Here is a 25,233-nt window from a genome sequence, read left to right on the forward strand (position 1 = left end):
TTTGGGTGCATAAATATTTACAATTGTTCTATCTTCTTCTTGGATTGATCCCTTGATCATTATGTAGTGTCCTTCTTTGTCTCTTGTAATAGTCTTTGTTTTAAAGTCTGTTTTGTCTGATATGAGAATTGCTACTCCAGCTTTCTTTTGGTTTCCATTTGCATGGAATATCTTTTTCCTTCCTCTCACTTTCAGTCTGTATGTGTCCCTAGGTCTGAAGTGGGTCTCTTGTAGACAGCATATATATGGGTCTTATTTTTGTATACATTCAGCCAGTCTATGTCTTTTGGTGGGAGCATTTAATCCATTTACATGTAAGGTAATTATTGAAATGTATGTTCTTATTACCATTTTCTTAATTGTTTTGGGTTTGTTTTTGTAGGTCTTTTCCTTCTCTTGTGTTTCCTGCCTAGAGAAGTTTCTTTAGCATTTGTTGTAAAGCTGGGTTGGTGGTGCTGAATTCTGTTAACTTTTGCTTATCTGTAAAGGTTTTAATTTCTCCATTGAATCTGAATGAGATCCTTGCTGGGTAGAGAAATCTTGGTTGTAGGTTTTTCCCTTCCATCACTTCAAGTATGTCCTGCCAATCCCTTCTGGCTTGCAGAGTTTCTGCTGAAAGATCAGGTGTTAACCTTATGGGGATTCCCTTATATATTATTTGTTGCTTTTCCCTTGTTGCTTTTAATATTTTTTCTTCGTATTTAAATTTTGATAGTTTGATAAATATGTGTCTTGGCGTGTTTCTCTTTGGGTTTATCCTGTATGGGACTCTCTGTGCTTCCTGGACTTGATCGACTATTTCCTTTCCCATGTTAGGGAAGTTTTCAACTATAATCTCTTCAAATATTTTCTCAGACCCTTTTTTTTCCTCTCCTTCTGCGACCCCTATAATTCGAATGTTGGTGTGTTTAATGTTGTCCCAGAGGTCTCTGAGACTGTCCTCAATTCTTTTCATTCTTTTTTCTTTATTCTGCTCCCTGGCAGTTATTCCACCATTTTATCTTCCAGCTCACTTATCCATCCTTCTGCCTCAGTTATTCTGTTATGGCTTCCTTCTAGAGTATTTTTAATTTTAGTAATTGTGTTGTTCATCACTGTTTGTTTGCTCTTTAGTTCTTCTAGATCCTTGTTAAATATTTCTTGTATTTTCTCCATTCTGTTTCCGAGATTTTGGATCATCTATACTATCATTACCCTGAATTGTTTTTCTGGTAGGTTGCCTATTTTGTCTTCATTTATTTGGTCGTGTAGGTTTTTACCTTGCTCGTTCGTATGTAACATATTTTTTTGTTGTTTCTTTTTTTTTTTTTTTTTTTTTTTGATGGGTGGTGCTGTATTCCTGTTTTACTGGTTGTTTGGCTTGAGACATCCAGCACTGGAGTTTGCAGGCAGTTGTATAGAGCTGGGTCTTGGTGCTGAGATGAAGACCTCTGGGAGGCCTCACTCTGATTGATATTCCCTGGGGTCTGAGGTTCTCTGTTAGTCCAGCGGTTTGGACTCAGAGCTCCTTCCACAGGAGCTTGGGCCTGACCTCCTGCCTGGGAACCAAGATCCCGCAAGCTTCATGGCGCAATAGAAAAAATAAATGAAAGAAAGAAAAACATCTACGAAGGGGGAATGTGCTAAAGACCAAAGGGAAAACTTTAAATTCCATGTAATAGACATATTTTAACTGAGAAGTATATTCAAAAGAGGCCTAATATCATGCTTTTGTGTGTGTGTGTGTGTTGTGTGTAAGTATTTTGTGAATGAGAAAAAACCTTTATTGAAGAAATTCAGTTATTTTGTACAATCAGGTTCAACAGCCAAACACTGGTAGAATGGACCGTAGGTTGGCAGAGATAAAGGCTATTTGTATAGAACTCTTGTATTGAAAAGTGTTTGCTTGAAATAATTTCTATCTTGCTTTTGAAGTCATGATAAAGCCATGAATCTATAAAATATATGTTAAACCTAGAACATTCTCTAGATATTTCACTCTTGTTTGAATGTGTGGAAAGGAGCAAACATGAAATTGAAAGTGAAATGCAAATTTATTTTCATCTGTTTAGCCTGATAATTCATTTTGTATCAGTCACTAATAAACTTGAATTTTAAGGGGTGTCGGGAACTAAACTCAACAGATCTGGGCAATGTTTATTTAATGGCTTTATCTTTGATGTCACAGTAAGCACTAGGGATTTTGAAAAAGGGATGTTCTCTTCTCCTAAGGAAGTAACAGTTGGAGAGAAAGACATAATGACACTGAGGACCAGCCCAGTGACAGTTCCCTCCTTACAAGCAATAATCATGTATGTAATTACAATAATGTGTTTTAGTGCTATGTTGTAAGAAGAGAGATTTTCACAGGGGAGTGGTGGATCCAGTGTGAGACCATGAATGGCTTACCAGCAGAGCTAAAACTTGGGTTGCTTCTGATGAATGAGTGGGTGATGCAGATGCTGTTTGACCCATGCCCACACCATGAGAACCTGTGTTCTACTATTTAACTGAGACACAAGGGGAGGGAGGGAATACGTGCAGGAGAATTTAGGGACCAGGTCCGGAGATGTCACACTTCGATTCTGCCTACATTTTATTGACTACACCTCAGTCACATGGCTCATTTAATTGTAGAGGAGGCTAGAAAAGGTAGTCTAACTATGAACCAGGAGGAAGAGGGAAATGATTGGTTCACAACCCTCTACTCTCTGCCATAGGAAGGTGTGGTGGTCTTATCCTTTGAGCAGTAGGCAGGAACCAGAAAAGACAACTCCTGAGAAGTTAATTTGGGTGAGCAGGTCCTTAAGAACAACAGGTGCATTGTTTTTTGGAATGAGAAGTGAGATTATGTTTAAAAATTCCTTAACTATGAAACAGAAACAGACTCACAGCCATAGAGAATAGACTTGTGGTTGCCAAGGGAGAGGGGGTGGGAGAAGGAAGGACTGAGAGTATGGGATTAGCAGAGGCAAACTATTATATATAGAGTGGATAACCAACAAGGACCTACTGTATAGCACAGGGAACTATATTCATTATCTTCTAATAACCTATAATGGAAAAGAATATGAAAAAGAATATATATATATGTATAACTGAATTACTTTACTGTACACCAGAAACTAACACAACATTGTAAATCAACTATACTTCAACAAAATAAATTTTTTTAAAATTCCTTAAAAATCTTTGCATGTGTCAGTGATTATGATACTTAAGATGTAAGCAGAAATGTTTATTTGATATCTTTAATTTGGGTTGAATTACTACCAAGCCTCAGAAAGTAACACTTAATACTTTGGCACACATGAAATATTTACTGTTTTAAAGGTGAATTTTTACTCATGTATTACTCTATTGTTACTTTCAAACAAAAATCAATGTTTCTTTCTCCTGAAGTTGTATGGAAACTGCTTTTATGGAAGGGGAAATGAAGAATAAGTTTTAAGTTGTCCCATGAGCTCTGTAAGCTTGCCAAGCTAATGGACAACAGTACTAATAATGAAAATTTCCAGTGTTTATTGAGCATGTACCAGACACTGGGCTTTTCGTGGTGGGATTGGGGAATTGAGAATGGTTCAGCCCTTTAGGTCTATTGATTCATTTAATCCTCACAAAAACCTTATGAATGAAGCAAGTATTTTTATTATCATCTTCACTTCACAGATCAGAAAACTGAGGCACAGAGGGGTAAAATTGTTGGTCCACGCAGTCAGACAGTAGCAGAGCTGGAATTCACATCCAGATAGTCTGACTTCAGAGGCCAAGGTCGTCTGTATGGTTGTCTACCTCTCAGACATGAGAGCCAAACTGGAGGGATGGGGACAAAGGGTGTGCAGCTCATCTGGACATTTGCACTAAAGTAGGCTTGGGGCAGGGTTTGGGGCATCAGCAATGCCTTTGGCCATGACCCTCAGTTTGTAAAACGATGGCAGAATGTATGCATCATGCCTCTTGTTTCCCCTGCCTCTTTATGAAAGCCTAGCCTTTGGAAAACCATTTGTTATTCCACTTCCTGCCCCTGTCCTGGCCCAGGCAGCAAGGGAAGCAGCTCCTGAACTGCCTCGAGCACCGCAGTGCAGGTCGCTGGAGGAGAGGAGGTAATTCTCGTTGTGTTTATGGGTCTGAGCAATTTCTTTTCCTTCTGCAGACAGGACTGTCCTTGTGGATACAGATCTTCCGTCCCTCAGAGGCCTCTATGTGATGGGGACTCTAGAATTCCCTGTGGACAGAAGCAACATTCTGAGCCTGGCGTGCATGCTCATTGCAGGCGGGGAACTGAAAGTCGGTGAGTCAAAGGCAAGGGCACCGGGATTGGGAGGAGGGAGAGGCCTTGGGAGAGGATGGTGTCCTCCAGCAGGGTTGCTTGAGGGAGTTTGGGGAGGGCTGAGCCAAGGAGGAAGTTTGCTAGTAAAGCTTCTCCCTGGCAAGCTTTGGACACAGACAGAGGTGATGTTTGTTGGTCACCCCCTCCTGTCCACCCGCTGTCTGCTGCCATCTGGTCCCAGGGTCCTCATACTCATTGCAGGGCTCTTTTTGCCTCCTTCAGGCCACACATCAATTCTCCCTTTAGTTCTTTGTGTGAGAATTTACCCGTGTCTCACTCTTTCAGAAGATCTTGTAGGGTGGATTGGTTATCCTTTGATCAACCAACTCACAGGAAAATTTCAGTTGCTATCTTAGTGCACGTCCTTCAGAGAACAGACCTGAAAGCTAAGCTGTGCGCTCGTGCTATACTGGGGCAGAAATCGCTGTGCAGTGAGAGTGAGTCTCTCGAGGAACCAGGGCTGTTTGCACAGTGTGGGAGATGCAATGGTGCTAGGAGATGAGGGTCCTCCCGCTGGGAAGTGAGGGATGTTGCAGGATGGAGTGGATCTGGGGTGGTCTTTAACCAGGTCTGGTACACTGGCTTACTTAAATAAAAACCCGAGTTGCTCTAGGTAGGCTCTGTACTTGAAACTGTTGTACACAATGATGGGAAGACATGTCCCTTGCCCTCAAAGGAACTACTTTTGAACTCAGAAAGGCATTCTACTTTGCCCCCACAGAGGAGATTAAAAGAGAATTTTCAGAAACAAAAATACCTTATCCCAAAGAAACAATCTCTGATGGTGAGGAAATGTTTAGGTATTGTTGTTCAGTAGCATGCAAATTTTAGACTTTCTGGAAGGAGAGACTTCTAGGCCTAACTACCTGTCCAAAGTTTAAATCACTGCAAGAAGCTTCCTGAAAAATTTTGGTCAAACCTCTTCTTGAATGCTTCCACTGACAGAAAAATCAAAACCTTTTGAGACAACGTGTTCCCACTTTTAAAAAGTCTGTTAGAATTCTTTCCCTTCTTACAGACAAAGTCTATCTATCTTCCTCTAATTTCTGTTGGTTCAGGTTCTTCTGTTTGATCTATTTAGGACGAGTGTCAAACTCTTTCTTTTGATAGCCCTTCATCTACATTTTATTGAATCTTCTCTTTTTCAGGTTATGCAGTTCCTATTATTTTAGCCATATATAAATCGCAGTTATTTTAATCACAGTTATTATTATGATTATATAATTATAGTTATATCATTTTAATCACAGTTATTGATGTTTTAAAATAATTTTTATTTTTGCTTCTATTGTGCCACCTGGAAAATACAGAAAAGCAAGTAGAAAGTTATACCGAAGAAATAAAGTAATCACTTATACTCCCAAATGTAAAGATAGATGCAGTTAATGTTTTGTAGCCCTAAAATCATTTTTTTCCTTACACGTGCATGTGTACATGCACACACGTGCTCTAAAACATAGAGTATACAGTCTGATAATCTTCTGAATCCTAGACTAACGATATGAGAATTTCCTTAATTCATTCTATTTCCAAGACACAATTTTGATAGCTTTAATATTCCACATCCATGTGAGTCTATACATATACATACCTGCATAATAATTTAGTTAACTGTTTTTCTATTGTTGAACTTCAAGATTATTTCAGGTTTTGATTTTTTTTGTTTTCTTTGTCCTTGTAACTTACTCTGCAATAAACATCTTAGTACTTAAGTCATTATTTACATCTCTGATTATTTTCTTAGGATAGACTTTTATAAGTGGAATTAATGGGCCTAAGGGTAAGTGCATGTGCTTTAAGGTCCTGGATGCATATTGTCAAATTGCTTTTCGGAAAGATTTTACAAATTTGCACTGCCTCCACATTTCTGAGTTATGAGATCCCCTCATGCTTCCTGAAATTGTCACTAAACACACTTGTTTTGTTTAATTCCTCTGAAAGTATGAAGCCAGGGGGAAAGAACTATTCTCCAGATTAAGAGTATAAGCATAAGTCATGACTTATTCAGAACAGAGTGAAATGAATATAGCAGAATTGGGCTATGTTCATGGGCTCTAAGTCAGACAGCCTGGGGTCACATCCAACCTGGTTACCTACTTGATGTTTGGCCTTAAATAAATCAGCCTCTGGATGCCTCCATCACTTCATCTGTAACATATGATAGAACCTACCTCAGAGGGATGCTGAAACCATAAGTATAACAGCTCCTACTAAGTGCTTGGCATATAATAGGTGTTTAATAAATGCTAGTTTATCTGTAAGGGTGCCTGCGGGAAGTACATGTCATACTAACTTGGGCAATTGGAGGAGATTTTAATGAAGGAACCATTTACAAAAATCCAAAAGGCCTGGGGCAAACCCCAGGGCTAGAAACAGGAGAGTATCCTTAGCATCCCTTTCCCTAAAGGAGTAAGAGAAGGAGATTGTTAACTGGAATCAGAGATGGAGGTGAATGCCTGAAGATGGTTGTCAGACAGCACCATGAACTTTTGTGTGACTGGGACACACTCAGTACCCAGAAGGACCTCTGGGAGTCAATACCCACATCTTACTCTCTGTCCTCCCTCATCTCCTGCTCATGCTACCATTTAGCCAAACCCAACCAGAACTCTGAGTAAAGGAAGATTCACTGATGTCCTGTGTCCAGGACAGCTGTGTCCTGGGGCAGTGAGCAAAGGAGGGCAGAGTTTGGAAATGAAGTGTCAGTGGGCGCTCTCCACCACAGATACGGTTTTTCTTTTAAAACAGCCAAAGATTCAACTTCATCCAGCTGATTATGCCAACTACTTCATCAACTCTAATTCCTTCTCTTTTTGCATATGCTGCCTCAAATACATATCTCTACATTGTACACTTGTATAAGAATTATTTTGTTTTCACTTGGGTTTTAGGGAGACCTAAGTGCAATATTCTTTACTTATGTCTTTTTTTAATTATTTCAATCCATCTTTCCACAGTGAGGAAATCCTTTTGGCTTCTGCTTTTTTCCTCCCAGATTAATATCACTTGCTCATTTGTTTAATATTCTATAAAATTCTCATCCAGTTAACTGATAGAAATATTCAATAAAATTGAGCCTTGTTCTTGTTACTACAAAACTTATTTCAGGTTGGCATCTTCTATTGCTAAGAGTGGTCTTTTTTTGTAAGTTTTTTAGGTTTCTGAGGTCACTTATTACTATAATTCAAATTTGTTGCTTGTGAAAATCTGTACCTTTGAAGGGAAGTGACACAATGCCACTTTCCAGTTTTGATTTATACACTTCAAATCTTATTTTTAATTGTGTCCATTACCAACTATATTTTTATCTATTACTAGACATGGTATGTTCTTTTTCTCTCTGCTTGTCCATGTGTTCCAGGCTTTAAGGCTGATTATCTGAAAGGAACCCATCTGCCCAATCCTATCTGTGTGATGCCTGAAGGAAGACTTTCAACCCATCTGTCCCATTCTACCACACCCTAAAGAAATCCCAACATGAAATAGATAATAAGACTAGTTAGCAAATAAATCTAATAGATGTGGACATTGGCACAGAGCACTGCCAGAGTCTGTCTGCTATCTGATGCCATTTGATCCAAGTCCCAACATTGTGGAATTATATTTCTTGGTGGTCCTGCTTTTAAGGCAACTGGTGCTGGCAAAAGGTATCCATTGACTTTTAGTAGAGTGGAATCATAATGCTAGCGTTAGAAAGGAAGTTTAAGATCAAAGCTTTGCTTAGAGGGCTGCAGCTGCATCACAAATGCCAAATTCAGTTTCATTCTTTGTTCAGTGGTTGTTTCATTAGTCTGATAAAACACTTAAGATAAGCTTAAGGTATTTCACTTGTTTGTCCATACTTTCATTCGTCATGTTTTTTGCTCATTGCCTACCACGTGCCAAGTACCACAGGAGAGGTTGATGTACAGAAATAGAAGTCATGAACCTAGCTTTCAAGAGATGTCTCAATAAAGCCGTGGAGACAAACAAATGAAAACATAATTGGAAGTGTCACCTCCTCCAATGCGGAGGGGGATTAAAGATAAAAGAAGAGATCGGAAGAGGCACATATTTGTGGATGAGCATTATACCTTCAGGGAATTGTAGGGAATGGGTAGGCCTGGACTGTAGGATTTATAGAGTGGTGGTAGCTGATGAAGCTTCTTGGCCTTATGCATTATGTTACGGAGTTTGGGTTTTATCATGAAGGCAGTGCACAGTCACTGGGTGGTTTTAAGCAGGGGCGTGACATGATTAGATCTGGTCTTAGAGTGATCACTCTTGGCAGTGTGGGGCATGTGTTGGAAGGGGCACAGTGAAAAGCGAGAAGGCTACGAGGTGTTTCAGAAAAGAAATTGTAAAAGATTGAACTAAGGCACTGGAGTTAAAGGGGAAGAATGAATTAGGGAAGTACTGAGGAGGTAAAAAATCACTAGAACTGCGTGGCAATTTTGATGTGAGGAGGGGAGTTGGTTAGGATACATCTTAGGGTTCAGGTTGGGAGATCTTGGGTCCACGGCGGTGCCAGGACAGAACCTCCTTCCCACCACATTTTAGTTGAGTGACTCTGGTAAATTAATGAGCTTTCTCTTTCTAAAATGGGAGCAATAATAATCATGCTTATTTTATAGAGTTTTATAAAAATTAAGTGAATTAATATCTATTAAAGTGCTTGAATAGTATCAGCCACTTAGTGAGCCTGTACAGTGGTTTGTTGATTACACAGATTCACATTTGTCAAGTTGAGGTTTCAGTGGGATGTGTAAGTGGTAACATGTAGAGGGCAAATAGATTTATGAGAAAGCACAGGAGAGAGGACTGTGCTAACTATGTATGGGTCATCAGCCAAAATGTGCAATCAAAGCTGTGAGATAGAGAGAAAAAATGACCAGTGCTGAAATTTTGGCAAAAACCAACCTTTTAAGGTAATGGAGGAAGCTGAGTTCAGGAAGGAGAACGGAAAAGAAACAGCTATGAAGGTAGATGGAAAATGAGAGGAAAATAATGTCTTGAGACCCCAGCGGTTCCGGCGCCGGGCGAGTGGAGCCGTTTCTGGCGCTCTTTGCCGTGCTGGGGCAGGGATGGGGGCGGACGCGGTCGGTCGCCGCTTTGGGGATGTAGTCGGTGCCTCCGCCTGGCAGGACCGAGCGGCAGCCCGGTTTCCCGCTCTTGAGAGCGAATGGTCACTCCCCTGCGGGGAGGGCAATCCGGACAGCTTTTCCGTGGGTCGTGGGCCCCCACGGGCTCGGGGCTCACCTGTCGCACCCGCCCTCAGCCCGCTTAGACTCCTCGGCATCACCAACGCGGACCTCGCTCTGGGCCATGACCAGAGTTATGGGAGAAACATTTTTGATGTAACAACCCCCAGTGATAAAGACAGCCAGCAGCAAGAAATGGTATAGCAGAAGATACAGCACCTGGTAAAATGTTATATTCTAGATATGATTGGTGATTACAAGGTCCCTGTATAAATTAATTCTTCTCAACTCCTTGGGATTTGAAGAGAAAACGCCCGGTGTCGTACCTAGTGAAAGTAATGGGCTTTCAAGAGGTGGTCCATCAAAAAAAAAACAGACTTTCCTTGAAGTTTTTTCAGAAAAAGGAAACCAAGAGAGCCTTGGATTTCACAGATTCTCAAGAAAATGAAGAAAAAACTTCTGAATATAGAGGGTCTGAAACTGATCAAGTTGTTCCTGCAGCACAGTCCTCACCTATCAACTGTGAGAAGAGAGAAAACTTGTTACCGTTTGTGGGACTGAATAATCTCGGCAATACTTGTTATCTTAATAGTGTACTTCAGGTAGTATATTTTTGTCCTGGTTTTAGATCTGGAGTGAAGCACTTATTTAATATTATTTCAAGGAAGAAAGAAGCCCTAAAAGATGAAGCCAGTCAAAAAGATAAGGGAAGTTGCAAAGATGATTCTTCAGCAAGTTATGAACTAATATGCAGCTTACAGTCCTTGATCATTTCAGTCGAACAGCTTCAGGCTAGTTTTCTCTTAAATCCAGAGAAATATACTGGTGAACTGGCTACTCAGCCAAGGCGACTACTTAACACACTCAGGGAACTCAAGCCTGTGTATGAAGGATATCTACAGCGTGATGCACAGGAAGTATTACAGTGGATTTTGGGAAACATTCAAGAAACATGCCAACTCCTAAAGAAAGACGTAAAAAATGTGGCAGAGTTATCTACTAAGGTAGAAGAAACACATCAGAAAGAGGAAATGAGTGGTAATAACAGCATGGAGATGGACAGTATGAGGCATTCGGAAGACTATAAAGAAAAATTGCCAGAAGTAAATGGGAAAAGAAAAAAGTGACACTGAATTTGGTAACGTGAAGGAAAAAGTTAAAGTCTCTAAGGAACACCAGTCTTTGGAAGAAAACCAGAGACAAACCAGATCAAAAAGAAAAGCTACAGTTGATTCATTAGATATTCCTGCTAAAATAATCCCCAAGTGCATTTCTGAAAATGAGAGTGCAAGACCCTCACAAAAGAAATCAAGAGTTAAAATAAACTGGTTAAAGTCTGCAGCTAAGCAGCCCAGCATTATTTCTAAATTCTGTAGTCTGGGTAAAATAGCAACAAACCAAGAATCCAAAGGACAATCTAAAGAAAATGAATATGATCTTGAAGAGGACTTGAGGAAGTATGAGAATGATAATACAGCTAATGGTTGTGTACTTGAATCTCCAGGGAATAATGTTATGCCTGTTAATGAAGTTAAGCCCATAAACAAAGGTGCAGAGCAAATTGGTTTTGAGCTAGTGGAGAAATTATTTCAAGGTCAGCTGGTATTAAGGACTCATTGCTTAGAATGTGAAAGTTTAACAGAAAGAAGAGAAGATTTTCAAGACATCAGTGTACCAGTGCAAGAAGATGAGCTTTCCAAAGTAGAGGAGAGTTCTGAAATTTCTCCAGAGCCAAAAACAGAAATGAAGACCCTGAGATGGGCAATTTCAGAGTTTGCCTCAGTGGAGAGGATTGTAGGAGAAGATAAATATTTCTGTGAAAATTGCCATCATTATACTGAAGCTGAACGAAGTCTTTTGTTTGACAAAATGCCTGAAGTTATAACTATTCATTTGAAGTGCTTTGCTGCTAGTAGCTTGGAGAAAATAAAGAAAATTAAGGGGGGAGGTGCCATATATCCTTCACAGAAGCACCTGAATATTAGTACTTACTTCAGTATTCTTTGTGTTTGATTGTTATGGTGGTGGACTTTCCAAGATCAACACTCCTTTACTGACACCTCTTAAACTGTCACTAGAAGAACGGAGCACAAAACCAACCAATGACAGCTATGAATTATTTGCAGTTGTGATGCATAGTGGCATTACAATTAGTAGTGGGCATTATACTGCTTCTGTTAAAGTCACTGACCTTAACAGTTTAGAACTAGATAAGGAAAATTTTGTGAACGACCAATGTGTGAAATAGGTAAGCCAGAACCATTGAATGAGGAGGAAGCCAGGGGTGTGGTTGAAAATTATGACAATGAAGAAGTGTCGATTAGAGTCAGTGGAAATACCCAGCCAAGCAAAGTTTTGAACAAAAAAAATGTAGACGCTATCGGAGTTCTTGGAGGACAAAAGAGTAAAGCAGATTATGAGTTATACAACAAAGCATCTAATCCTGATAAAGTTGCCAGTACAGCATTTGCTGAAAATAGAAATTCTGAGACTAAGAGTACTAATGAGACCTATGAATCTGATAGAAACAAGGAATCCAGTGACCAAACAGGCATTAACATGAGTGGTTTTGAAAACAAAATTTCGTATGTAGTGCAAAGCTTAAAGGAGTATGAGGGGAAGTGGTTGCTTTTTGATGACTCTGAAGTGGAAGTTACTGAGGAGAAGGACATTTTGAATTCTCTTTCCCCTTCTACATCTCCTGCATCTACTCCTTACTTGCTATTTTATAAGAAATTATAGAGTGAGTGTATTTTCCTTGCGTATATATTAAACAGACCTGGACAAACATCGGTAAATTGATTACATCAAAAAAGTCTTTAGCTTATCTTTTTTTTTTTTTTTTTGCGGTACGCGGGCCTCTCACTGTTGTGGCCTCTCCCGTTGCAGAGCACAGGCTCCGGACGCGCAGGCTCAGCGGCCATGGCTCACGGGCCCAGCCACTCCACGGCATGTGGGATCTTCCCGGACTGGGACATGAACCCGTGTCCCCTGCATCGGCAGGTGGACTCTCAACCACTGTGCCACCAGGGAAGCCCTTTAGCTTATCTTTTGAAGCTACTGGGTATTATTGGTCTCTCTAGGTTTTTATATAAATAGTGAAATTTGAATTATTGAAAGCCATGTTAATTTTTAGAATTCATTTTCCTTAGTGGAGACTAGTGATTGATGCATTAGCTTCTGGGAACAAACCTGTTTAGGTTCTTAACTGAATTATTCAAAATGGAAGCATTTAAATACTTTGAATTTACACCTATCTTTTGTGTTTGCTTTTTCAAATGAAGTGCTTGTATTTGTATCTCCATATTTTGGAGTAATTATCTACATGATGTTTATAGCTTCTGTGGTTTTTCAGCTAAGGAGCAGAATCTCATTTCAGTACATTTAGTTTTGTAAGTCATGAAGCCAAACATTTGATGGGCTGTATTAGAGGCACATGTATGTATTCACAGTAGTGCACATTTTGTGCCTTGAATCACTTTGAAAAGTGTCTCAGAAAACCTGAAGAGTCAGTCCTCTTCTATCTTCACAAGACTTTTATATGTATTTATGAAAATGATTCTGTACCCTGGTAAGTCTTTTTCAGCATGGACTAATTTGTATCTCTTCATAGTCATACTCTGCACGATCTGTATATAGTGCATTGAACTTAGAGGTGTGACCTTAAATTTAACTTTTTTTAAAAAAACCAAGAGGTCGGGCTTCCCTGGTGGCACAGTGGTTGAGAGTCCGCCTGCCGATGCAGGGGACACGGGTTCGTGCCCCGGTCCGGGAAGATCCCAAATGCTGCGGAGCGTTTAGGCCCGTGAGCCATGGCCGCTGAGCCTGCACATCCGGAGCCTGTGCTCTACAACGGGAGAGGCCACAACAGTGAGAGGCCTGCATACCGCCAAAAAAAAAAAAAAAGAAAAGAAAAGGAAGATAATGTCTTGAAACAAAGGAAGAAATTTGCAAGAAAGAGGGAGTGGTTAGTAGTATGAGATACAGCGGAGAGAATAAAGAAAGCAGGAAAGGAAATTGTCCATCTTATTCTTTTTTTTTTAATATAATGGCTGTCAAATATAGTTTTGATAGAAAATGTTACTTTGCATGTTTTTTTAAAATTAATTCTTTTTTTTTAAACATCTTTATTGGAGTATAATTGCTTTACATTGTTGTGTTAGTTGCTGCTGTATAACAAAGTGAATCAGCTATACATATACATATATCCCCATATCCCCACCCTCTTGCATCTCCCTCCCACCCTCCCTATCCCACCCCTCTAGGTGGTCACAAAGCATGAGCTGATCTCCCTGTGCTATGTGGCTGCTTCCCACTAGCTATCTATTTTACATAAAATTAATTCTTATCGGAGTATAGTTGCTTTACAATGTTGTGTTAGTTTCTGCTGCACAGCAAAGTGAATCAGTCATACGTATAAATATATCCACTCTTTTTTAGATTTCCTTCCCATTTAGGTCACCACCGATCATCGAGTAGAGTTCCCTGTGCTACACAGTAGGTTCTTGAACAAAGAAAAAAATTCGACACAATACATGAAAGACAGTAACTTCTAATAAGCTTAATGCCATTTACCTATACTTTAACAACTTCATTTTTTGGCTTAAAATATAACCTTAAGTACAATTGAACAGATTCAATCTCATGTTTGAAAATAAACCGTTGTCATATATTAAGAGTGATGTCATCAAACCTTTCTATGCTTTCATGAGTAACAAACTTTCTTTTCGATGATAAAATGGAGCAAAACAGTAGATATTAAGGAGAAAATAGATTTGCCCCTGTCTCCATCCCCTTCCTCCCCACTTCTCTCACTTTCTCTTTCATTGAATGCCAACTCAGTGCCAAGCATTCTTCCTGGGACTTGAGTATTCAGCAGTGAGCAAGACAGGTAAGATTCCTGCATGCACTCTTTTGTTGGGGAAATAGACAATGAAATAGTAAAGTAAATGGGGAAGATAATTTTAGATGGCAGTACATGCTCTGAAGAAAACTAAATGGAGGAGTGAGCTGAAGAGAGGTGTTGGCACCATAGATTAGGTAGTCAGTAAACACCTTTCTGAAGAATCAGTGTGACTACAGACCATAGAGCCAAGAAAGAGCTAGACTCACAAAGATTTGAACAAGAGGGTTTCAGACAGAAGGAAGAGCTGGTGCAGAAGTCCTGAGGCAGAGCCAGGCATGTGCTTTACATAATTATGAGGCAGAAAGGCTGCCTTGGTAGCTGGAGACTAGTGACAAGTAGGCATGAGTTTCACAGTGTAGGATGGATTTTAAGCTATGCAGGGTTGTTTTCTAAAGCGATGAAGAACGCGAGTGAGTCCAAATTGTGCTGAAAATTGCTACTTTTTGATAATCTCATGCATATGACTTTAAGAAGACAGAAATTAGTTTAGGACCTTCATGAATATGGGAACTCTAGAAATCTGGATTATAAATCTAGTTTAGCGACTCATTATACAACTTCTGGAAAATTCCTCAAGAGTGGATTTATAACTGTGATATCTCAGACCTCAGAGATTATGTGAATCATCTGTATCATTGTATGGATAATGGAACTGAGATCCAAAGAGATTATTGATTGGTTCCAAGGTCTCATAGCTTGTAAAGAGCAGGACCAGGATTAGAGGTTATTTTAGTCACTTCAAATATTTGTCCTTCAAGCCTTTGCACAAGGACTACCTTTACTATGGGTATTTTCCATTCAATAGGTTTCAGTGTATCTTTTCTCCTGGTCCATTCTTTCATTCGTATTGTCATTACTGCATTCATTTTACTATTATGAAATGGTATGTTTTCATGAATGTCTTCTCTGTATTAGATGATAGGCTTCTTTACAGAATTTTGTAACCCTAATACCTTGTGCATAGTAGGCTTCTGATAATGTGCTGTGTGACTGATTAGTTTATTGATAAATGAATGGACACATCTAAGTGTGTCTTTCAGCTCAATGCCTTTTTCTTGTAATACATCCAGTCTACTGACACCTAAATGTCAACATCTGTGAGGAAGGGCTTACAGTGTTAATGTATAAATGACCACAATGTTTCCCCCCTCTCCCTATATGAAAGCAATAAACAGGGGCTAAAAACACATTGAAAAAATTGATGATCTTGTACAAATCTAAATTTTATCCTGTCTAGGAGAGGAAAGCTAATAAAAATGCCTGACTCAAAGCCTGTTCAATAAGCATTGGTTTGTTGAGTGTTTTAAATGTTTGTATTTCTTTGTACAGGAATAGCTGTCTGAACTCATCCTTTTCACCAGTGTCCTTTTTTAGTTGAGACATCATTTCCATGCTTTAATATGCATCCTTTGTTATGTTAGATATCAGTGATATTAACATGTTATTGATCCAAATGTGCAACTCAATGAAAGTGTTTTAATATTATGCATACTTTTAAAATTGCAAATGAAAAATTCTCTTGTGATAGTTTGTAGGAGGATTTCAGAGAGGGATAATCAGTAATAATATATGTGTGTCTTTAAAACTTAACAGAAGTCTCCTTGATCCCTAAGTAAACAACACATGCCCCACATTTCAGAGTCCCTTCAGACTCAGCAGTGCATTTTTCCTTCAGCCTGTCAGAGCCAAGTCACGTGATGCGCTGCCTGGTCACTCAGTAATTATGCTAGGAACTGGGTTTTTATCCTAAAACTTGTCACATATTGTTTTGCAGAGCCAGTGATGTGTATTTGTCAGCCCTGTCTCACATTTGTAGCCAGGAGCCTAAGGTCATCATTAGCCCATGACTTTGATTGTCAGGAAATGAAGTACTAGGTGTATGGAAGTTTCTTTCATTGCTTGCATGATTGGGACTTTCTCAATCCTAAAGAAGAAGAAAAATCCATACACAGTTTATTGCCTTCCAAACTGACAGTTCTGTAAGGCTCATTGGATGATTAAGTAATAAGAAGGAGACAAACCAGAGAAAAGTGTAGATTAAAACATATCCTCCAGCTTAAAGACACAATACCCAGTAGTCAGACTCATTGAGTAGCCAGAGAGAATCTTGTGGTGATGTTTGTTTAAAAATAATATATTAAGAGAAAAAAACAAACCAAACAAAAATATATTCTTTCAAGTTTATGATTAAAAAATAATACAAATTAACCACAAATTTAATGTGTAAATATAAGTGTACATAGATATCTGTAAAGTAGATGGTTTATAAGTTAGCTAATATAGATCATCAGTCAACAAATCAGTTTCTGTTTATACTGACCGTTCTCTAATCAAACTACTAGTTAATAAAAAGGTGAAATCAAAGGGATGTGATTTTTAAATATCATACTTACTTAACTGTAAGGGCAAAAGCATAAAACCTTTGTTCTTTACAGGTTCAGGAAGCACTAAACTCCACTTCTGTGAGTTCCTCAGAAGATTGGTAGCCAACAGTTAAATAACACATATTTCAAAGTTAGATCAGGCATAGAAATATCTGTTTGTTTTCAGATGGATATTAGTTCTCTGACAAATACCACATTCTTCTTTTTTTTGGTGTGAAATCATTTTTTAATTTTTTCCATTAAATTAACTCCGTATAGAGACAGCATCAGATGGGTGCCAGGGTCCCTTTTTGCTCTCATCTCATCTCGTCTTCCCTTTTTTTCCCTCTGCCCTATCCCCAGGATCCTCTCCATCCAGTCAGTGCTCTCTGTGGTCAAGTGCATGGAAATTCCTGGCTCTAGTACCGTTCTAGGAGGGCAGTTGCGAGACCTCTCAAGCCTTCATGTAGATTGACTAAGGCCTTTTAGGATCTAGAGTGTAGCACCTACAAAATAAACACACAGACACATTTTGAAAACAAGAGTTTTTTCCTGCAAATATTGCTCTCCTCTTATAGTACAACGTGGGTATATTATTTTACTAAAGACCTTCTGCTCACCCTGTGTGAGAAAGCGAAAGATTTGGGGGAGAGGGCAGGGAAGATGAAGAAAGAATGGGGTGGTAGATGGAGATGCAAGTCATGTCCAGAGAGCATTTCAGGCAATGGAAATAGCATGTTGAAGTCCCCAAAACTGGGAAGCTGGAACATTTGTGGAACTAAAATAAGGCCAGTGTAACTGAAGCTTTGTTAGCAAGAGAGAGAACGGTTTGTGAGATAGAGCTGCGAATCAGAGAAAGCAGAGCATCGTGGGTCACATTAAGGAGCTTGACCTTTATCCTAAGTAAAGAAAGGGTGGATGGTTTGGGGGAAACCAGAGGGAAGGCAAGTGAAGTAAATGTTGTAAAAGTTTGGTTAAGAAAGATTGGAAGCTGGCCCATGTATCACATTATTCTTAAATGTATATGTATTTTTAAGCAAAACACGGGTACAAGAAATAATCCTTCTATCTTGCTGGGTTTGTCTCTACTAAACACAATTGTAGTAATCATTTTACTTTAATATTTTAATACTTTCTAAATCAGCATTTCCCCAAATATATTTTGGATGCTTGAACTTCTATCACAATAACATAAAATTCCTTAGAAATTTATTAATTATTTTAAAATGTTTAAATAGTTAATTATATGATAAATAAAAAAATTGTTAAATATTAATTAATTATTTTTTCATGGAAAAGCTAGATAATTTTAAGCAAACAAGTGAATGAATGAATGAATACTTTATTTTCTTGGTTAGAAAACTCTTATGACAGTATTTGAGTTTAAGAGGAATTTAATTGTGTTTTCTGCAGTTCCTTGGTCTGGACATTCAAGTAAGTGATCACCTAATATGTTTACCTTTGAAATGTCTAGTTTCTAGTACCTTAGGGATAGGACATTACTTGCTAGGAAGAGCTTGCCTTCTTTCTCTTAATTTCCAGATTTAAACATTGATTTTAAAATGTTTCACTTCTCTATTGTTACTACCACTACTGTCTACACTATTACTACTAAGAGCCAACATTTTTAAGAGCATGTATTATATGCAGACCCTGCCATGTATCTTTAATATGTACTAAATTATTTAAGCCTAATTAAAAGTGGATGCTTTTACTGTGCCTATTTTATATGAAGTTACAGAAACTGAGGCTTACAGAAGTAAATTAGCTCAGTCTTATTTATGAAATTATAAGGGTTTTTATACATGTTGCAAATATGTGAATGAATATGTTATATATTAACTTTTATTTTAATTTCTATCAACTGTTAACAAATTGAGAGCCCTCCTCATCAATGATGGAAATTTGTCAGCTTGAATAAAATCACTCTCTGAGGGGCTGGAGATTATCATTTGATAATGTCTACTGGTTATTCTTAGAACCATGTCTTATTTCATTGGGCTGAAAGCCCTTCCACCCTCCTTTTTTTTTTTTTTTCACATGGGATTGATTTTGTTGAGGAGGGGTGTTTTAGGGCTAAGTGGGTCAAGTATACACTGGGAATTAAAGGCTAATTCAGAATAAAACAGGCTTCACAATTTAATTGATTTATCACTATTTGTCCAGAATGTTCTGGAGGCTCTACTCTGAAGAAAATAGCTACAGCAAGACATGAGAAAAATAGTCATGCTTCAGTTGGAAGCTCAGCTTCCAAAGTCATCAATGTATAACTTAGTTCTGAGGGCAGGAGAAAATGTGTAAAATTGATATTGGGGGGTAATTTCTTAACCTATCTTTTATGGGCAATCATGATATTTATGGAATTTCAAGGTTAACTTGGAGGGAAATACAGATTATTTAGAAACACAATTTGTTGTTTTGGATTCAGTGAACAGGACCCGACAAAAAGTTTATTAGGGAGATGAGTCTAAAATTTTGGTCAATATTTATTAAATATATGTAGTTTTTTTAATACATCAGTTATACCTCATTAAAGCTGTAAAAGAATTTAATGCGTTAGAGAAGCAGAAAAACAAATATAATTTTGATGAGTTCCCATTCTATTGATGAACAAGTACGTATTGATGAGTGCCCTTGAAACATAATAGTTTATTATGAAGTATGACACACACGTTCAGAAAAGTTTGCAAAGTAAAAAGTACAAGTTCAGCTAAATAAGAATCCATTCTAGTGGGTATGTAGTGGGATCTCATGGTTGTTTTAATTTGCATATCTCTAATATTTAATGTGATTTGAGCACTTTTAAAATTTTTATTTTCTATTTGGTATCTTGTTTTGTGAAGTAGCTGTTCTCTTGCCATTTTTTTTTTAAAAAATAGATCTTTATTGGACTATAATTGCTTCACAATACTGTGTTAGTTTCTGTTGTACACCAAAGTGAATCAGCCATATGTATACATATGTCCCCATATACCCTCCCTCTTGAGCCTCCCTCCCATCCTCCCTATCCCACCCCTCTAGGTCATCGCAAAGCACCGAGCTGATCTCCCTGTGCTACGCTGCTGCTTCCCACTAGCTAACTATTTTACATTCGGTAGTGTATATAAGTCTTTGCTACTCTCACTTCGCCCCAGCTTCCCCCTCCCATCCTGTGTCCTCAAGTCTACTCTCTATGTCTACGTCTTTATTCCTGCCCTGCCCTTTTAAAATGATGAATTATCTTTTTTATATTGATTTGTTGAAGTCTTTTTTTTCAGATCAAGCAACATTTATTAATAATTACTATTATTATTACAAAAAGCAAATATTGGTTTTCTTTTTAACATCTTTATTGGAGGATAATTGCTTTACAATGGTGTGTTAGTTTCTGCTTTATATCAAAGTGAATCAGTTATACATATACATATGTTCCCATATCTCTTCCCTCTTGCGTCTCCCTCCCTCTCACCCTCCCTATCCCACCCCTCTAGGTGGTCACAAAGCACCGAGCTGATCTCCCTGTGCTATGCGGCTGCTTCCTACTAGCTATCTATTTTACGTTTGGTAGTGTATATATGTCCATGCCACTCTCTCACTTTGTCACAGCTTACCCTTCCCCCTCCCCATATCCTCAAGTCCATTCTCTACTAGGTCTGTGTCTTTATTCCCATCTTACCACTAGGTTCTTCATGACATTTGTTTTTCTTAGATTCCATATATGTGTGTTAGCATACGGTATTTGTCTTTCTCTTTCTGACTTACTTCACTCTGTATGACAGACTCTAGGTCTATCCACCTCATTACAAATAGCTCAATTTTGTTTCTTTTTATGGCTGAGTAATATTCCATTGTATATATGTGCCACATCTTCTTTATCCATACATCCGATGATGGACACTTAGGTTGCTTCCATGTCCTGGCTATTGTAAATACAGCTGCAATGAACATTTTTTTTTTAACATCTTTATTGGGGTATAATTGCTTTACAATGGTGTGTTAGTTTCTGCTTTATATCAAAGTGAATCAGTTATACATATACATATGTTCCCATATCTCTTCCCTCTGCGTCTCCCTCCCTCTCACCCTCTCTATCGCACCCCTCCCGGCGGTCACAAAGCACCGAGTCAATATCCCTGTGCCATGCGGCTGCTTCCCACTAGCTATCTACCTTACATTTGTTAGTATATATGTGTCCATGCCTCTCTCTCGCCCTGTCACAGCTCACCCTTCCCCCTCCCCATATCCTCAAGTCCGTTCTCCAGTAGGTCTGTGTCTTTATTCCTGTCTTACCCTTAGGTTCTTCATGACATTTTTTTTTCTTAAATTCCATATATATGTGTTAGCATACGGTATTTGTCTCTCTCTTTCTGACTTACTTCACTCTGTATGACAGACTCTAGGTCTATCCACCTCATTACAAATAGCTCAATTTCGTTTCTTTTTATGGCTGAGTAATATTCCATTGTATATATGTGCCACATCTTCTTTATCCATTCATCCGATGATGGGCACCTAGGTTGTTTCCATCTCTGGGCTATTGTAAATAGAGCTGCAATGAACATTTTGGTACATGACTCTTTTTGAATTATGGTTTTCTCAGGGTATATGCCCAGTAGTGGGATTGCTGGGTCATATGGTAGTTCTATTTTTAGTTTTTTAAGGAACCTCCATACTGTTCTCCATAGTGGCTGAACCAATTCACATTCCCACCAACAGTGCAAGAGGGTTCCCTTTTCTCCACACCCTCTCCAGCATTTATTGTTTCTAGAGTTTTTGATGATGGGCATTCTGACTGGTGTGAGACGATATCTCATTGTAGTTTTGATTTGCATTTCTCTAATGATTAATGATGTTGAGCATTCTTTCATGTGTTTGTTGGCAGTCTGTATATCTTCTTTGGAGGAATGTCTATTTAGGTCTTCTGCCCATTTTTGGATTGGGTTGTTTGTTTTTTTGTTATTGAGCTGCATGAGCTGCTTATAAATTTTGGAGATTAATCCTTTGTCAGTTGCTTCATTTGCCAATATTTTCTCCCATTCTGAGGGTTGTCTTTTGGTCTTGTTTCTGGTTTCCTTTGCTGTGCAAAAGCTTTGAAGTTTCATTAGGTCCCATTTGTTTTTTTTTGTTTTTATTTCCATTTCTCTAGGAGGTGGGTCAAAAAGGATCTTGCTGTGATTTATGTCATAGAGTGTTCTGCCTATGTTTTCCTCTAAGAGTTTGATAGTTTCTGGCCTTACATTTAGGTCTTTAGTCCATTTTGAGCTTATTTTTGTCTATGGTGTTAGGGAGTGATCTAATCTCATACTTTTACATGTAGCTGTCCAGTTTTCCCAGCACCACTTATTGAAGAGACTGTCCTTTCTCCACTGTACATTTCTGCCACCTTTATCAAAGATAAGGTGTCCATATGTGTGTGGGTTTATCTCTGGGCTTTCTATCCTGTTCCATTGATCTATCTTTCTCTTTTTGTGCCAGTACCATGCTGTCTTGATTACTGTAGCTTTGTAGTATAGTCTGAAGTCAGGGAGCCTGATTCCTCCAGCTCCGTTTTTCGTTCTCAAGATTGCTTTGGCTATTCGGGGTCTTTTGTGTTTCCATACAAATTGTGAAATTTTTTGTTCTAGTTCTGTGAAAAATGCCATTGGAGTTTGATAGGGATTGCATTGAATCTATAGATTGCAATGAACATTTTGAGCAGGTGTCTCACTGTTGTGGCCTCTCCCGTTGCGGAGCACAGGCTCCGGACACTCAGGCTCAGCAACAATGGCTCACGGGCCCAGCCGCTCCGCGGCATGTGGGATCTTCCTGGACTGGGGCACGAACCCGTGTCCCCTGCATCGGCAGCTGGTCTCTCAACCACTGCACCACCAGGGAAGCCCCGTAACTCGTTTTGAATTATGATATTTTTCAGGGTATATGCCCAGTAGTGGAGTTGCTGGGTCATGTTGGAATGTACCTTTTGTTGGTTATATGTGTTACAAATACCTTTGCCCACTCTGTGGCTTCCTTTTTCACTTTCTTAATGTTATCTCTAGATAATTGGAAAACCTTTATTTAATACAATTCAGTTTATAAACCTTTCCCAAGATGAATTGTACATTTTGATTGAACTGTGATAGACGAGTATATGCAATATGTTTTTTTTTAACATCTTTATTAGAGTATAATTGCTTTACAATGGTGTGTTAGTTTCTGCTTTACAAACAAATGAATCAGTTATATATATACATATGTTCCCATATCTCTTCCCTCTTGCATCTCCCTCCCTCCCTCCCACCCTCCCTATCCCACCCCTCCAGGCGGTCACAAAGCACTGTGCTGATCTCCCTGTGCTATGCGGCTGCTTCCCACTAGCAATCTACCTCACGTTTGGTAGTGTATATATGTCCATGACTCTCTCTCGCTTTGTCACAGCTTACCCTTCCCCCTCCCCATATCCTCAAGTCCATTCTGTAGTAGGTCTGTGTCTTTATTCCTGTCTTACCCCTAGGTTCTTCATGACATTTTTTTTCTTAAATTCCATATATATGTGTTAGCATACGGTATTTGTCTCTCTCTTTCTGACTTACTTCACTCTGTATGACAGACTCTAGGTCTATCCACCTCATTACAAATAGCTCAATTTTGTTTCTTTTTATGGCTGAGTAATATTCCACTGTATATATGTGCCACATCTTCTTTATCCATTCATCCAATGATGGACATGTAGGTTGTTTCCATCTCCGGGCTATTGTAAATAGAACTGCAATGAACATTTTGGTACATGACTCTTTTTGAATTGTGGTTTTCTCAGGGTATATACCCAGTAGTGGGATTGCTGGTAGTTCTATTTGTAGTTTTTTAAGGAACCTCCATACTGTTCTCCACAGTGGCTGTATCAATTTACATTCCCACCAACAGTGCAAGAGGGTTCCCTTTTCTCCACACCCTCTCCAGCATTTATTGTTTCTAGATTTTTTGATGATGGCCATTCTGACTGGTGTGAGATGATATCTCATTGTAGTTTTGATTTGCATTTCTCTAATGATTAGTGATGTTGAGCATTCTTTCATGTGTTTGTTGGTCGTCTGTATATCTTCTTTGGAGAAATGTCTATTTAGGTCTTCTGCCCATTTTTGGATTGGGTTGTTTGTTTTTTTGTTATTAAGCTGCATGAGCTGCTTATAATTTTGGAGATTAATCCTTAGTCAGTTGCTTCATTTGCAAATATTTTCTCCCATTCTGAGGGTTGTCTTTTGGTCTTGTTTCTGGTTTCCTTTGCTGTGCAAAAGCTTTGAAGTTGCTTTAGGGTCATCATATGACCAATATTTGTGAATGTTTTATGCAAGCTTGAAAAGAATATGTATTCTTTGTGAGTCTAGTTTTGCATCTACACATATTATGTTGTTTGCTAATTATATTAGTCAAAACTGTTGCATCCTTACTATTTTCTTGTTTATTTAATTTGCCACTGTTATTTTTGGTATATCTGCTCATTTTTGCTTTATTCTGAAGCTATGATGCTAGGCACATACATACTTACTATTCTTATAACATCGGTGTCTTTTTTACTGTGGAGTATCCGTCTTTATTTTTAATTGTTTTCTGCAAGAGGATTGGTTAAAATTACTTAGTTCACCATTTTGGGGACAAAATAGATGTGAACTTTGCTGGAAAGACACAGCTCCTTCTCTCAGGGAGTGTACTGTAAAGAGGAGGCAGTCTGATAAAAGACACTTACAGTACAGTCTTGAAGCACTGAGGTAAAGCATGCCCTGTGTGGTAGCCCACAGCGGGCTACTTAAAACAGACGAAGTTGACAAGGAAGGCTCCCAGAGGAGGTGGCCTCTAAGCTGGGTTTGCTCTTGTTTGGGGACTCGGTTTAGGTGGCTCAGCTCTCAAGCGTGGCAAGGAAACCGGGGCGCAGGTGGCGGGGAAGGAAGGGGTTCTAAATGCACAAAGCTGTTCCCAATCATTTGCTATTTCAAGGAGTTTTCCGATGTCCGCTATTGTAAATAGGTAGCACTGCAGTGGAGAATTTTGAGCATGAACCCTTGCCCGTGTTCTATACTATTTCTTTAGGGCAAGTTCCTCGAAGAAGACTTACTGCAGCAAGAGGTGCGGACATTTTTATGCACAAAAGGGGGCATCTAGCTCTAGGTCATAGGAGGCTTTTAGAAATAAATTATAGTGGAGCCAAGTTTTGAGGGATGATTAGGAGTTAGACAGGGTGAAAGTAGGCATATAAAAGCCTGGGAAATCTCACGGGCACAGAGGAGGGTGGAGGTAAATAATTCAGGGTGGGCTGGCTTAGTCACAAGCTGTGGGGAGTCGTGCTAAAAGAGTGGACTTAAATGTAAACTAGGTTTATATTTGATTCCATCAAAGAAGTTCAGTTAATAAAATCGTATAAAGTCCTTTAACCTTTTTCTTACCTTTGAAGTTCATGGAATCCATTTGTAGCATATTCCTCAAATCATTATAACCGTTATCTTTTATATACCAGAACTTATTTTC

The 25,233-nt window shown here is 38.8% G+C and overlaps 2 protein-coding genes across 3 annotated transcripts in view; both read left to right on the plus strand.

The window, feature by feature from the left end:
* The window catches only part of PKHD1 (PKHD1 ciliary IPT domain containing fibrocystin/polyductin), a gene marked incomplete at both ends in the record, with an annotated part of 425,783 nt that overhangs the window by 270,284 nt on the left and 130,266 nt on the right, over window positions 1–25,233 (plus strand). For both annotated transcript variants that reach the window (XM_082663569.1, XM_082663570.1), the window contains one exon: window positions 4,133–4,270. In XM_082663569.1, coding sequence (XP_082519695.1) covers window positions 4,133–4,270 — 138 coding nt within the window. The remainder of the gene's footprint in view (window positions 1–4,132; window positions 4,271–25,233) is intronic.
* On the plus strand, window positions 9,373–12,231 carry LOC309829069 (ubiquitin carboxyl-terminal hydrolase 1-like; the record flags this gene model as incomplete). Its single annotated transcript, XM_082664779.1, is given in 6 exon segments — window positions 9,373–9,687; window positions 9,797–9,853; window positions 9,855–10,607; window positions 10,609–11,401; window positions 11,487–11,723; window positions 11,726–12,231. Coding segments are annotated over 6 exon segments (2,661 nt in total).

The sequence above is a fragment of the Grampus griseus genome (genome assembly GCF_964374135.1).
Source record: "Grampus griseus genome assembly, chromosome: 10".
Lineage (NCBI taxonomy): Eukaryota > Metazoa > Chordata > Mammalia > Artiodactyla > Delphinidae > Grampus > Grampus griseus.